The sequence below is a fragment of the Symphalangus syndactylus genome, chromosome 23, assembly GCF_028878055.3.
Source record: "Symphalangus syndactylus isolate Jambi chromosome 23, NHGRI_mSymSyn1-v2.1_pri, whole genome shotgun sequence".
In the NCBI taxonomy this organism is placed as follows: Eukaryota; Metazoa; Chordata; class Mammalia; order Primates; family Hylobatidae; genus Symphalangus; species Symphalangus syndactylus.
The window spans coordinates 19,447,163-19,461,741 of NC_072445.2; the positions used below are offsets into that span (position 1 = coordinate 19,447,163).

Here is a 14,579-nt window from a genome sequence, read left to right on the forward strand (position 1 = left end):
GGAGTAATTATCATCTCCTATTATCAGTGTAGACACACAGGACAGGCAAGCTTTGATGAGTAGGGAAAATGAGAGGTAAACGTCTGGAAATAGCAGCATATTTCCTTACCAGCAAAGGCACTGTGTTGAGAAGTCGTGGGTCTTTTAGACAGACAAGAGCCCAGAGAACCTACTGGAAGAGGAAGGCCCTAAAACAAGAGGTGGAGTGACAAGAACAATCCTGCTTCGCAATTGCCCTCATCACATCAACGTATACTGACCCTTCACTAATCGGGGCATGCAGAGAATCTTCCAGTAGCCAGTTAATCTTCAAGTTTGTAGGTCAGAACATTGCAGGGCTGAGTTAACTGACCCTTGGATCTGCATACTCTTCCTCCAGGCTTACAGGCTCACAGATCATTTCTGTCCCCTACCCCCAAGGACCCAAGTGCTTTTAACTCTCCAGGCCAAATCCACTTTGCTCCTGGGCTGAAGCACACTGGGCACATTCTTGAACAGAGTTCAAACTAACAGGATTTCCCTAAAACAAGCAACTCCCTGGATGCCCTGGGAAGCACTGTGACTACTTGTGGGGATTAACATAGTCAGAGCAACGTGGCTGTGGTCCAGAAAGAAAATGTATGTGCTTACAAAAAAAAACTGGCTCAGAGTCTTGGGAACCCCATAATCAGAAGCATACTCATTCTGACAGTTTCAAAAGACCCAACACCCACCTCAGTGTGACCTGGCGAGGGTTCAGAGAAATCCACCCCGTCTTTTGTCTTTTGGATGGAATGCAAGAGCCATGTAAGACTTCCTGCCCAGAAGGCAGAGAGTGGGCAGGCCTTTGCCACTCGCCTCAGTAATGCAGCGAGACGTGGAGGCCATCCTTTGGCTCATCTTTGGGTGCTGTGATTTCATCTTATGGCATGAGGCATTCTGTGTTAATTCTACATGGCGCCCAAGTCATTGCAAATCTGCTACCTAATCTTCAGGGTTTCTATTGGTTTATGTTTTGTTTTGTTTTTTTTCCTAGGGAAGAGCTACTCACAGGTTGGGGTGTGGGTGGCTCCCGTCAAGACTGGACCTTGAAACAACAGCACTGGCTGGTAGAAAAGTCAGTCTGGGTCTAAGTAGGAGCTGAGTCACCTCTGGCTTCTTGGTTATTTCTAGTAGGCTGGGGAAAGTTCTGGGGCTCAGGGGAGCCTACTGTCTATCTTTAATGAGCCAGATTCTAAGATTTGAGGTCTGGGAAGAGGGAAAGTCTTACAGCCACTAACAGACACTCTCCTGTGGTCTCTAACTGACACTGCATAGGGCTTTGCCTGTGGGTGTTGGGTTTGCAGGCCGCTCCTGCAAAGGAAAATGAAGAAGCTGTCTGCTGCAGTTTGTGATGATCCACATTTTCTGCAACTGGAAATGCCAGTGAGGGATTTTAAAATATTGGATCCATACCGAGCCAACTTCGTGGGGGGACTCTGGGAAATGGATGGCTCAAACATTTCCTTAGAAATCTTGATTTTCTAATACTGGCTGAATCTTGGGACAAAACTACTCTTGCAGGTCCAGGTATAACAGCCAGCCTTCCTCTGTACACACGGGTGCTGGTCTGTGCCTGGGGATGAGGCTTCAGTATTATTCCTTGAAAGTCTTATTTTTGGCATATGACTCCAATGATGATCACAGATGAGCACGGTACTGCACTTAAAGCAAGATTTCCAAACCAGTGCTTTGTAGACAACCCTTAGTTAACACATCATTGATTGCTTCTCATTCCAAATTCATCATCCTTGCATCTATACATTCACTCATTCAACAAACACTGAATGCCTTCTACTTGCCAGAACCTACCAAGTGCTGAGGAAAGATACAAAACTGATTAAGAAGGAAGAGGTGGAAGCATGATCTGAAGAAACCTTGAAGAGTAGCAGGGTCAGTGTCTTGCTTGGAGTAGGAAAAGGGAAGATAAAGAGATCTTCCGAACATGTAGGCCAAGAAAACCCTTGAAGATTTAGTAGATTGGACTAATATGTGGTCAGAGCACTCATGGCAATGATATCAATGATCAGAATGTCCAAATCTGGAAGAGACTGGGATCTGAACTTGAAGAGGGAGAATATGGTCTCCTTTGTGGGAGTGCATGTTGCTGCCTTCTTATATGAAGGACCCTAGTGATAAGGATTGCTGTGAGGATGACTTTGAAGGGATGTGCTTTTGTTTGTGAATACCTCTACTGAAGTTTCTGGAAAGGTTCTGGTCTGTGAAGAACTTATCTGGCTCTTTTGATTGGACTGGATAATTCTACGTCAGTACTACACGTTCTAATGGCAAGGGCTGATCCTAGAAAGGACATGCACATGATCACACTTGTCCACTAGACTAGAAGTTCCTTGAGGTCAGTAGTATTTTGTCCATTTCATATCCCCAGGGCCTAGCAGATGCTCAATATATGCTGGTGAATATATGAAAGAAGCGAAGTTTGGGTAAGACAGTGTGGAAATGATAAGTAGAAACCCATTACTATGACATGAGAAACCCCTCTAGTATATACCTACTTTTATTGAGTTAGGGGGAAAACCTGAGTCAATTTTCCTTGTCTTCTACTCCCACCCTCCACACAAAGACTTGGTGCAGAGTTACTGTTCAATTTTCCTCTTCGGCAACACTTTGTGTATTGTTGTCTACAAGCAATGGAAAAAAATGATGCTAGCCTAGGGAACTTAAAAATCTTGGAAGGGCATCAGTTTTGGCAAATTCTAATCCCTAGAGTTGAAAGCATATGTATCAGCCAGTGTCTCTCCAGAAAAAACAAAACCCATGCAGAATAATTTAATAGAGGAAACTTAACATGGGAAATTAGTTACAAAGGTTTTTAGAAGAGTTGAAAGAGCAACCAGGGTAAGGCAAGGCAACCTCAAGATTAGCAATTGCTGAAAACTCCTATTTTCCCTAGGGTTGGAGGAACAAAGGCAGTACCTGAGCCAAGAGCCTGAGCTACCTGCTGAAAGCTGGTTCTGGGGGGAATCCAACTGGTAGTGTCCTGGATAGAGAAGTCTCAGCCCCTATTAGGGGAGAGGTATGAAAACCTGGCTTCTATTTTCTGCCCATTCTCAAATATCCTGCCCATGTTTCTCATTGTCCAAACCAAGCAGGAAGCAGTGGGGAACCTTGGTAGTTTATAGAGGTCATCCTTCTTTGAATATAGAGAAGAGCTGGGAAATGGCAGAGTCTGGATCTTAGGGCTTGTTTGCAGATGTCCAGCACAGCATCCATCCATCCATCCATCCCCAACACTCCTGCTGACTCTCCTGTGTGGTGTGAACTGGAGGGAACATGGGTGCACTCTGCTTGGATAAACGGTGGCTCCTTGGGTAGGTTATACTGAAATATTCTCCTCTTTCTTCCATATTTGGCCTTTCTTGGAAAATATTCAGATTTCTTACTGAAGTCACTAAATCCCCAAACTAGCCTCACACTTGAGACTGAAACTTACATGAATGGAACACCTTTTAGGCAGCTCCTCATTAAATAAACACTTGACCCGTAAGGGGACAGGCTGGGTGCACTTTGTTCGTCCAGTCTTTGCTTCTTCATTTGCCCTCACCAGTGGGATGGAGGTGAGCAGGAGGGATAAGACAGGACTGGACATGTGCTGTTGGGTTAGAATTCAGATTCACAGGTCTGCTAAGTCCTAGTTCACAGGAAATGAGACCAAGCAGATCTACAGGAGAGAAATGGGGGAAACTGAGGGGCTCACTGAAACCACGGATGCCATTTTACATGCCCTGTAGGCTTCCAGGGGGTAGACTCCTGGTTGGGGACCCATTCTGTTTGGAGATCCTGTGATCACATAAGTAATCAAATGCCCTGTGTCAGTTAGAGTTTGATCAAGGAAGCTGAACCACTATGAGGGACAAGGTGAATGAGGGCTTTTCTATAGGGATTATGTTTTACACAGTTGTGGAAGCTGGTGAGGAAGTCTATGGAAGGCTGTTGCCTCATCTGGTGATGGGCCTGAGGCCATTGCAGGTCCGTAGGATCATCAATTGGAAAGAAAAGGTTGGAAATGAAGTGGGAATGGCCAAGGATAAACTGGAATGCACCAGCACGAAGCCTTGAAGACAAACTGGAACCCACGTATGTCACTCATTGCCTTAGTCCATTTAAGCTGTTCTAACAAAACGTCTTATATTGGGTAATTTATAAACAACAGAAATGTATTTCTTTCAGTTCTGGAGGCTGGGACACTCCAGATCAAGGCACCATAGGTTTGGTGTCTGGTGAGGGCTTGTGTTCTGCTTCAAGGGTAGTGCCTACTAGTTGTGTTCTCATGTGCTCCCTTTAATCTTTTTAATAAGGTCACTAATTATATTTGTGAGGACATAAGCACTCCCCCACAGGCCTCTCCTCTTTCCACTATCACATCAAAGATTAAATTTCAACCTATGAATTTGTCAGGAGACACCAACATTCAGACCATAGCACTCACCACCTTGACAAAGCAGTTGGTTTGCAGAAGCAGGTGTCCTTCTCCATAGAACTGAGCACATGCCTGGTTCAGGACCCAGAGGAGCTGAAGGAAGAAATCTTGTAGGATCTGAAAGAGCCACAGGCCAAGCTCTGCTGTCTTCCAACAGATGGGCAGTGGACCAGTAGCAGCAATTTAAGCTAAAAAGATGCTTGGAGCCCCATACCTCCTTCCCAGCATAATGGAGGCTACTTCACTTTCACCTCCCAGATCCCACTCTAAAGTCTCTTGTAGCCAACCCTAACTTAGAACTATACAAGGAAGAGAATTCTGAGAATTCTAGTTACAGTTTACTAAGTCAGCCCAGGACAAAGCCAGAATATGTTGCAAGAGAGCTCGGAAAACTAATGGTTGGAGGAGAGATGCCTGTTTGGATACAGAAATGAGCTTTCATCACCCCTGAGAGAAGGAGGTGTGTCTTTCACTTCTTAGTGATTTGCAGCAGTAAAGCTGGTGGCCTCCTCTCTGGATGGCTCCTGCACTCAGGGGAAACCAGGAGATCTACAGTCCTTGGAGACCTGGGAGGGCCCTAGCTGACCAGAGACTGCCAAGAATTTGCATCTCCAGGATGTATCTCTCTTAGGCTTAGGGAAAGGAGAACCTCTTTGGGCCACTCCAGCCTCTCTCTCCCACACAGATATAATCACACCTCCCTGACAAGGCTGTTGTGAGAATTCATTCATTAATGCTGGGGAAAGGGCTTTGAAGGTGAACAGTGCATTGTGAATGCTGTTGTAATTGTACACAGATGCCTGAATCCAGACTGGTGGCATTTTGCTGACTAATAGTAGAATTTGTTGGAGTTGTTTGTGACCTTTTCTTCCCATTACATTTCTAAATATTTTGCTTGTCAACTATAAACAAGCCCATTCCAAAACAAAAATCAGACCTTCTACTGATGCTTATAAAATTGTACTTGTTCTGTGGAGGATTTCCGGTTTCCCTCTTTCTCCCTCCTTTCTCTTCTTTTAGGCCAAATGAGGTTTACTTAGCTGTCTGCTTTCCCCTAGAGGAGAGCCTGCTGAGAATTGAACACACCATTTCTTGTTTACCTTCACATTCATTTCTGACCAGGTGGACAGGATGTCAAAGCTTTTAGCCAACTTTTCATGGTGGCAAACATGCTACAGACATGCATTGTTATAAATTACCATCAGCGGTGGACCACATATACAATGGTGGTTCCCTAAGATTATAATAGAGTTGCTCTATACAAGTGTACTATTTTTTTCTCTATTATACTATATTTTTACTGTGCCTTTTCTATGCTTAGATTTGTTTAGATGCACAAGTGCTTACCATTGTGTTGTAATTGCCTACAGTATTCAGTACGGTAACATGCTGCACAGGTCTGTAGCCTGGGAACATAGGTTATACCATATAGCTTAGGTGTATAGTAGGCTTGCCCATGTAGGTTGTGTAAGTATATTCTACGATGTTCACACAATGACAAAATTGCCTAAGGACACATTTCTCAGAACTTATCCTCTTAAGCAATGCATGACTGTAGTCAAACATTTAGACTCCTTTTTTTTTTTTAAATAACTAGAGAATTGGCCTTTCCTACTCCACTTCTGGCATCATGTCAGCAGTGCTGCTGTTTGTATCTCTGTCCTTTTTTTTGAGATGGAGTCTTACTCTGTTGCCCAGGCTGGAGTGCAGTGGCACCATCTTGGCTCACTGCAATCTCCACCTCCTGAGTTCAGTGATTCTCCTGCCTCAGCCTCCCAAGTAGCTGATTACAGGCATGCACCACCACACTTGGCTAATTTTTCTATTTTTTGGTATAAATGAGGTTTCGCCATGTTGGTCAGGCTGGTCTCAAGCTCCTGGCCTCAAGTGACCCACCCCCCCCGCCTCAGCCTCCCAAGTGCTGGGATTATAGGTGTGAGCCACTGCACCTGGCTTTGTATCTCTATCTTTCTGAACCTTCATCCGTTTCTTTCTTGTCCCGGTTGCTTCTGTATTATAATTTTGAAGTGTGTAATAAGGACAACAGGTTGTAATACATACTTATAGTCTCTCTCCCCACCTTCCCTTTGGAGGAAGGCCTTTAATTTTTCAGTGTCTCTTATATTGGTTAAGGTAAGATGAAAAGAAGAAAAGAGGAAGAAAAATATCTCAAATTACTAGAGAGGCCCAGTCGACACACATAATAAAGAGCTGAGCCAAAGAGGGGAATAGGGAGAGAAAAATGAAAGCAGGCATGAAGTGGGCTTTCAGGAGAGTGTGAGAGCCATAGAGAGGGAAGGAATAAATAGATTTTTAGGGGGAGCCACTGATAGGTGTAAGAGAATAACCATGAAAGATATCTAAAGTGGGGTGGATTAGTCTGCTGGGATTGTCATAACAAAATGCTGCAAAGCAGATAGCTTAAACAGCAGAAACTTACGTTCTCACACTTCTGGAGGCTGGAAGTCCAAGATCAAGATGTCGGGAGGATTGATTTCTCCTGAGGCCTCTCTCCTTGGCTTGCAGATGGCTGTCTCCCAACATGGCCTTTACTCTTCATGCATGCTAACCTGATGTCACTTCTTACAAGGACTACAGTCATATTGGATTAGGACCACCTCTCTAATGACCCTAATGACCTCATTTAACCTTGATTACCTCTTTAAAGGTCCTATTTCTAAATACAGTCACATTAGGGATTAGGGCTTCAACAAATGGATTTTAGGGGGACCCAATTCAGTCCATAACAAGAGTTTTAAAACTATTTTATTATATGAAACGTATGTCCTCCCCTGATTTGGTGTTTTCTAAAAAGAACAAGAAAGGATTTAAATAGCTTTCAATTATATTTATCTATCTTTTCTGTTGAATTGCTTTTAACATAGCACTTCACCAAGCCTGGGCCACAGGGCCTCTGGGTTTATACGTGTTACATGCAGATTCAGGCAACTCTCTGTTACCCAATTTCAACTAATTAGAATGTAATAAAGTAGACTTGATAAGAAAATCAGAAGGAACCTAATTTAATCTCTCATTTGTAATTCAAAAGGCCTCTTAGGAGTTTACTTATCCCCAAATATGAAAATTATATGTATGAAAAAAATCCAGCTACAGTTTTGTTGTTGAAAAAAACAAATGTCATGTAACACTTATTTTTTGTAGGTATAATCCAGTATTTATAACCACATGTAGCTCTATATAGTTATATTGCAGATTTTCTTTTGCTATTAAGAAAAAAAGAATTATAGCCTCAACTCTGCTAGTTTCGTTTTTGATGATCATCTAAATGAAACCTGTCATTTAGTGACTGCAATTTGGAAGTATCAATAACTGTTTGAAAATAAGCAAACCACAATCTGGATGGGAGAATAAAGCCTGTCCTCCAGGACCGTGGTCTGCTTCTCTGATTACTGCTTGGAGCTGCTGCAGATTCACATAATGGCCCCTTATCCAGTGCTCGGGGCAGTGGCTATGAAATCTGGAGCACATTTTGCCGAGGCTGCAGACACATGCTGTATGTCAAACATGCAGTGCCTGTCAAGATACAATTCTAAAGTATTGGTGGCCCCACACCCTCCACGAGATGTGTCAAGAGCATAGAGAAGTGCATGTGGCACCTTCCATGGTGGGTGCAAACGGATCTGTAGCCCCTGGACACATCTGAGCTACTGCATCACGTTGAAGTGGTTATTTGCAGGGTCTAACCTCAGATCGTCTTGCTGAGGAATGGCACACAGAGCAAATATGTTAGAGTGGAAGACAGAAGGAAAGAGAGTGTGGGAGAAAGTTCTGTGCGGGACATAAATGGAAGAAGATATGAATGTCTTATTTATTCAAGGACAATTTCTAGGCCAATCAAATCAATGCTGTAATAAGGCTAATCTGGTGCCTACTCATGCAATAAGACAATAGTGAGATGTGGGTTAAGTTTTACAAATGCCATAGTAGTGGGCCTTTTTTAAAGCCATTATTATTTATAATTCATTTACGTATGGAAGACGATGGTTCCTTATGGTTCAAATGATCCAAATCTGGGCCTTTAAAGCCATGCATGATTTATTTGCACAAGGAAATCATGTTTTCTTTGGAGCTTTTCAATGGAGGCATAATTACAGTGTTGCAAATACAGTGCTCTATTTAAGGGTCTGTCAGCATTTCCATAATAAACCTCTATTTTCAGGAGTCCAGAACATTTCCAGAGAGAGAGAGAAAGAAATCCTCCTAAAATATAAGCTTGGTGGGTCCATCCGGGGACTTTATTTTTAATCCAAATCGGTAAATGCATTTGCAACCAGACAGTCTTCTGTATTTGTGTGGTGGTGCCAGTCATGTGCCAAGCGTCGCTGGACCCTGCCCAGTGGGGCTTCAGCTTTAAAGCAGGATCTTCCTGGGAAGCAGCAGCATGCTGGGTGGCTGGCCAGCTCCCTTTCCAGACCCCAGCTGATTGCCAACTTGCATCTCAGCTTGAAGAAAAGAAAAAAAATGTTTTTGCTTTTGCTTTTTCTCTCTTCTTTTTCTGTTTAACTTAGGCATATGCTAACTTGGATCTTGAATAATAATAATATGAATAGGAACATTAAGCCTGATTTGAGTGCCCGGTATGTGCCTGGCATTTTACAAATACTTAATTTTTAAACCTTATAACAATCCTGCAAAGTAGAAATGGTTATTCTTGATTTTTAGATGATGAAAACAGACCGAGGGGAGGTAACTTGGCTGGCAAAGAACAGGACAGCAAGATTCGGGTAACTAAGGCAGTAATTGAGATATCCCCACGATGAGCTCCACAATCTTTTGGGAGGCATCTCTCAAGTTGGAGCAGCTCTTTTAGAGGGAATGAGCCTGGGAAAGGTGGATGGACTCAGAGAAGACATAGGCAGGACGCAGAAGGCTGGTGGGAACCGGTCAATCAGGAGAAAATGCCTTGGAGGACATTTAACAACCTCCCAGAGTATGGTTTCATAGGTAAGTGTGATTTGAGTTGAACCTGGATAAAAATATGTGAAGTTTTTGGAGGCTTGCTATGTGGCAAGCTTACACTTCACATGGATTATCTCATTTATTTCCCCATTTTACTAAAACAGAGAATGAGTTTTTATAGAGATTGGATAAAATGCCCAGGATTATATAACGAGGAAGTGGCAGAGTTCCCAGGTCTGGAATCTTGGTTCTTGACCGTTATGCTTTATGGCTTCCAGGGAGCCAGTCTGCCTCCTTTTGGAAGGTACTGTGTGAATGGAGACAGGAAGTTGAAACTCAGGATCCTCCTGCTTTACGTGGGAGATCCTTTCTCCGAATTGCTGATGGATCATTTCCAGGAGTTTGTGTGTTGGCATTTAGCAGAAGGAAAAAGGTAATATATACCCCTCTGGCACAGGGAGGACAACGGACAGGCAATGGAGGCGAAGAGACCACCCTCCGCACTGCATTTGCAGCCAACCACGGGGAAAGTGTTTTGTAAACTCCTGATCCCTCGTGGGTGGTGCGATTTAATTCTTTTTCCTTCTCTTTTCTGGGACTGCTTTTGGGTTGCTAGTTCCAGCTGAGACTACAAGTGGTAACACACAGCCCAGGGAGCAGCAGTAGGGGAAAGAAGGGTTTTCCCTAAGAAACTTTTCTTCCTTCTTCCTGAAGCAAAATCAGGTAATGCTATGGGGGATATTGGTTCCTGAGGTATCTTCCTGCTGTTGAAGCTGCGGTCAGGGCTTAATGTTTAGAGGGAGAGACTCAAATTGTCTTTAGAAAGCAGGATGCACTTATCTTATGGAAAACGACTCTTGGGAGCTGCAAAATCTGTTCAGCCGGGATTTACTGAGGTCCTTCTAAGGGGTCTGTGTTGGGCATTATTCTCCATAAGGGAAAGTGGCTTGACTGGCATGGAAAAGCTGATTCAAGTCAGTGTTGGAGAGAAAATAGTAGAAGGAGGTCCCTCCATGCTGCCAAAACTTCCATACTAATTTGAGAGATTGCCACACTAGTCCTCCTGAGAACGGGAAGTGAACTGACCAATGTCTATTTAGAATAAGTGCAATTCATTTATTCAGTCATTCATTCATTCAGCCAGTATTTACTGAGCATCTACTATGTGCTGGACACTGAGATAGGAGCTAGGGATTCAATGGTGAACGAGACAGATGTGGTTTCTACCCTCACAGAACTTAAAATCTAGTTGAGGATAGAGACATTAAGCAGATAATCACACTAATACTTAAATAATTATGACTGTGATAAGTTCTTTAGAGAAAATACAAGGTCCTGTGAGAACAGATAAAGGAAGGATTAAGTCCTTTACAATGCGTTCAGCTGCAAATAACCGAAAACCCAATCAACAGTGGCTTGCCTAAGTAGGGTTTGTTTTTTTCACATAACAAGAAGTCCAAAAGCAGACATTTGCTGGCATTGGTTCAGCGATCCCAAGCCTCCAGGCCATTTCTTGCCTCTTCCCTGCCACCCTCAACATAATGAATTTCCACCCATAGGCTTGTTGCCTCATGGTTACAGAATAGCTGCAGCAGCTCCACTTTCAAAGACTGGAAGCACCAGGGAAGGAGGTATACTAGAGAACTCTTTTCTCTAACATAATTGTATTTCATCATCAGCAACATTTCTTTCCCAGAAACCTTTCAGCAGACTTTCTGCTACATTTTATTAGCCAGAACTGAGTTTTTTTCTTTAATGCAGACTACAGAAAAGGCAAACTAGTCAGCGATTATATGTGTATAATGATAAGTAATATTTGTGGAATGCCTTATAAGCCACCATTGTGTGTATTAAGTCAGCTGATTCTTACATCAATCCTGGGAGAGAGACAGAGCAATTTTTCAGATAAAAGCATTGGAGTTCAGTTGGGGGACTTGCCCAGAAACATGTGGTCAGTCCCCCTCCAGCTAAAGGTCTTCATCTCACCCTTGGGTGCTTGCATCTCCAGGTTTCTGCTGTGTTTGGGAGAGTGGGATGATCCTGAGCCCTAAATGCAGTAGATTCCTAAGGGGACATGAGGGTTTGCTCGCTGAGGTATTTGCTTAGAGTCTGGAAATGTTGATAGTGTCTCTCTGATGTTTTCCTGTGGCTATCCCTGGGATTCAAAGTCACATGGTAGGAAGGAGACCAGCTGGGAAGAAAGAAGCTTTCTTCTCACGGTGAAGTCAGAGTCTCACAGTGGAGCCTTTGGGGTCCCTACTTGCCAGGATATAAAAACAGGTATAGAAAATCGTGTCTGCTGATGGAACGATGACCTCATTTCCAGAGGACTTTGGAAATGTTGATTTTAAATGTTTTTGAGTAACCCTCCCCAACCCCTGGCAACCCACCTGGGCAAAAAGCAGTGTGTTTAATATCTAGGATAAATGAATGAACATTTAAACCACAGATTCTCACGTTATTTTGAAGGCACCCAAAAGAGGCAGGCTGCCAATCATATGCGACATCCTAGTCTGCTCCCCGCAGCTCCCAGCATGCAGTGTGTGCCCGTCACAGCAGGGTCATGTCCTTGGGTCCTCAGGTTGTTTCACTCTCCTCACCTCCCTTGCTGCCTCTTGTATCTGGGCTCTGAGGTTGTTGGTTGTCTGTTGCTGGGCTGGTTGAAAGTAGAGGCAGACCTGCTGGCTCGAGACCATCCTATGAAAATCAGGATGGGCAGGGAGCCCAGAGACGCACCAGCTCGGGGCTCTGCATCCCTGAGTTACGCCAGTGGAAACAAGAGTCATGTACCCTGTGCTGGAGAACGTGTAAAGCTGACACCATTTACCAGATGTTCCAGTGTTTTATGAGTTTTATGAGGCCTTCTGTTAAGTAACACTTACTTTAAAAAAAGCAAAGCTTGCCTGCTCTGAGTGGAAAGTTTTTGTCTTTTGTTTTTTTAAAAACTCTTTTGGGTGAACTCTGAGGCACCTGTTTGCACAGCAGAGCCCTGGCCTGTGAGGGGCTGCTTGTGGTGAGTGACAGGCAGGGGAGAGGTATGTGGCAGGCAACCTGGTACAGATTTTAAAAGGCCAGAGACCAGAGGCACAGGCTCCTGGATGCAGAAATACACATGCAAACAGGGACCCAGATGTGCCCCCTGTCACTTTAATACAATAAATATGTTCCTGAAATGTTGAGTACAAATCACGTATTTTTGTAGCCCCAAATATTAATAGGCTATTTCTTTCTTATGCTAGGAATTGTTGTAGAAACAAAAAATTACCATCTAATTAATTTTTAGTGTACTTTGGAATTTTCAAAAGATAGATTTGATTAACATAACATCCATTTTCATCGCATGCTCTAGAGTGCAGCATATTACAAAGCGGGCATTTATCATATTTGGTGTCTTGAAGATGTCATTCAAGATGGTGAACAACTGGCATGCATGGACAGGCATGAAAAGTTCAATGCAGAGTGCGGCAAATCTACTCAGGGGAAGGTCAGGAAGATCAAGATCTAAATAATTTGATGAGAGAAAGTCAGGAAGGAAACAGTCGCTCTGTGGGAGCAGAGAAGAGTTCTGTTCAGTAGTGTTGAGCAGAGGCCATCAAGAAGGCTGAAAACAACCTGGTTTGGTACCATCCTGTCCAAATCACCGCCACATACAGACAATGGGGCAATGGGGTGTGTTAAAATCCACACAGACCCCTGTCACCTTATTATCCAATTTAGTTGGGGGAGAAGGAGCAGAAGGAGGAGGAGGAGGAGGAGGAGGAGGAGGAGACTCTGTTTGTCCCACAAGTATATTTTGAGTGCAACTCAGTTATGGCCCAGCAATCAACCAACAATCTTTATAATTACAGCAGCACATCAGTGTCTACGGGTTAGAGGTCTTCTGACTCCTTAATTACATGTGTGGATCTCCATCCTTGTCTCTACCAGGGTCCATTGTCTAAAATCAACGCCTTCAGTGGGAGCAGGGCTTTCACTGGGCTCTGCTGCATGCGGAGAGAGTAGAAAGGAGCTAAGTGTGGAAGGAAGCACCTCAGGTAGCACTGGTTACCTGGAGCAGGAGCACTGAAGAGGGGAAGGCGGGATATGAGAAAAAAAGATCATGGAAGAGAAAAATGTGTGCACTGTATTAAAAGACAATATGTGTGATATCCCATTTATACAGAAAATGTATCTATGTTCCCATATATAAGGAGATAGATGAAAAGATGGTTATCAAAATGTTCGTGATGATTAGCAGGTTAGTGGGCTTTAGGTTAGCTTTCATTTAAAAAAATACTTTCTGGAGTTTGAATTTTTTACAGTGTTTATTATTTTAAAATCAGAAAACAATAAAGCTACTTTCAATGCAAAAATAAAAATAGCAAAATAACACAAAGACAACTCCCTGCATTTCGGAGCTCAGGGTGTCTCTCCTCCTCTCTCCCCATGAAGCCTGGCTGCATACTGGAAATGTGGCCTCCAGGAGAAATAAAAGAGGATGCAAGACATGGATCACTGATGCCACGGCTGGGGTTGTGACGTCTTTTTGGAAAACCAGTTGTTGGTTACCAGGTGGATATCTCAGAGCATCAGCACCATCCTTGTGGAAACTAAGCTTGCAGAGGCCCCTGTGATCAGAAGGATTGCTCATATTTTTGCTTTCCAGCGGATAACTACCAAGAAGGTACTTATTGTCAAATAAAGTTAGGCTTGTTAACTTCCTGCAGCAAGGGAGAACATACCCATCTCAGGAGGACGGAATGGGGAAGGGCATTTTAGAAGCTTTGAACTCATGCTGAATGATGGTAAGGAGGGACTAGGGGAGATGTGGACCTGCTCTGAATTGCATGCCAACATGAAGTGGGGGCAGGTTGGGTATCTCAGCAACTTCTGAGGCAGGAGGAAAGAGACAAAGCTGGAGAAGTCATGGGCAAGGCAATCTCTAAAAAGAAGGAGAATTGTTAGTCAACTTTGCAGCATGGTGTGGCTTTGGGAGAAACACTGATTTTTGTTGGCCTTGCCTCAGGCCCTGTCAAGTCTTTCAGGGATGTTTCTGGTGAACAGCGGGGCTGATTTTTGTTTTCCCTCCCTGGGGCCCAGGGCTAGCTGTCATTGCTGGAGAAGTGGTTAGTGGTGGTGAGGGTGATGGAGACTGCTGCGTCCACAGTCCTGGCTGGGAAGGGTCAGGGTGGAATGCATGGAGCTTTGGCTGCTGCCCAGG

At 43.7% G+C, this 14,579-nt stretch overlaps 1 protein-coding gene across 1 annotated transcript in view; it reads left to right on the forward strand.

Moving 5' to 3' along the window:
* Positions 1-14,579, forward strand: part of LOC129473775 (uncharacterized) — a 55,519-nt gene that overhangs the window by 16,147 nt on the left and 24,793 nt on the right. Inside the window, exons 2-4 of the mRNA XM_055264655.2 lie at positions 9,143-9,204; positions 9,658-9,787; positions 10,028-10,102. Coding sequence (XP_055120630.2) covers positions 9,143-9,204; positions 9,658-9,787; positions 10,028-10,102 — 267 coding nt within the window. The remainder of the gene's footprint in view (positions 1-9,142; positions 9,205-9,657; positions 9,788-10,027; positions 10,103-14,579) is intronic.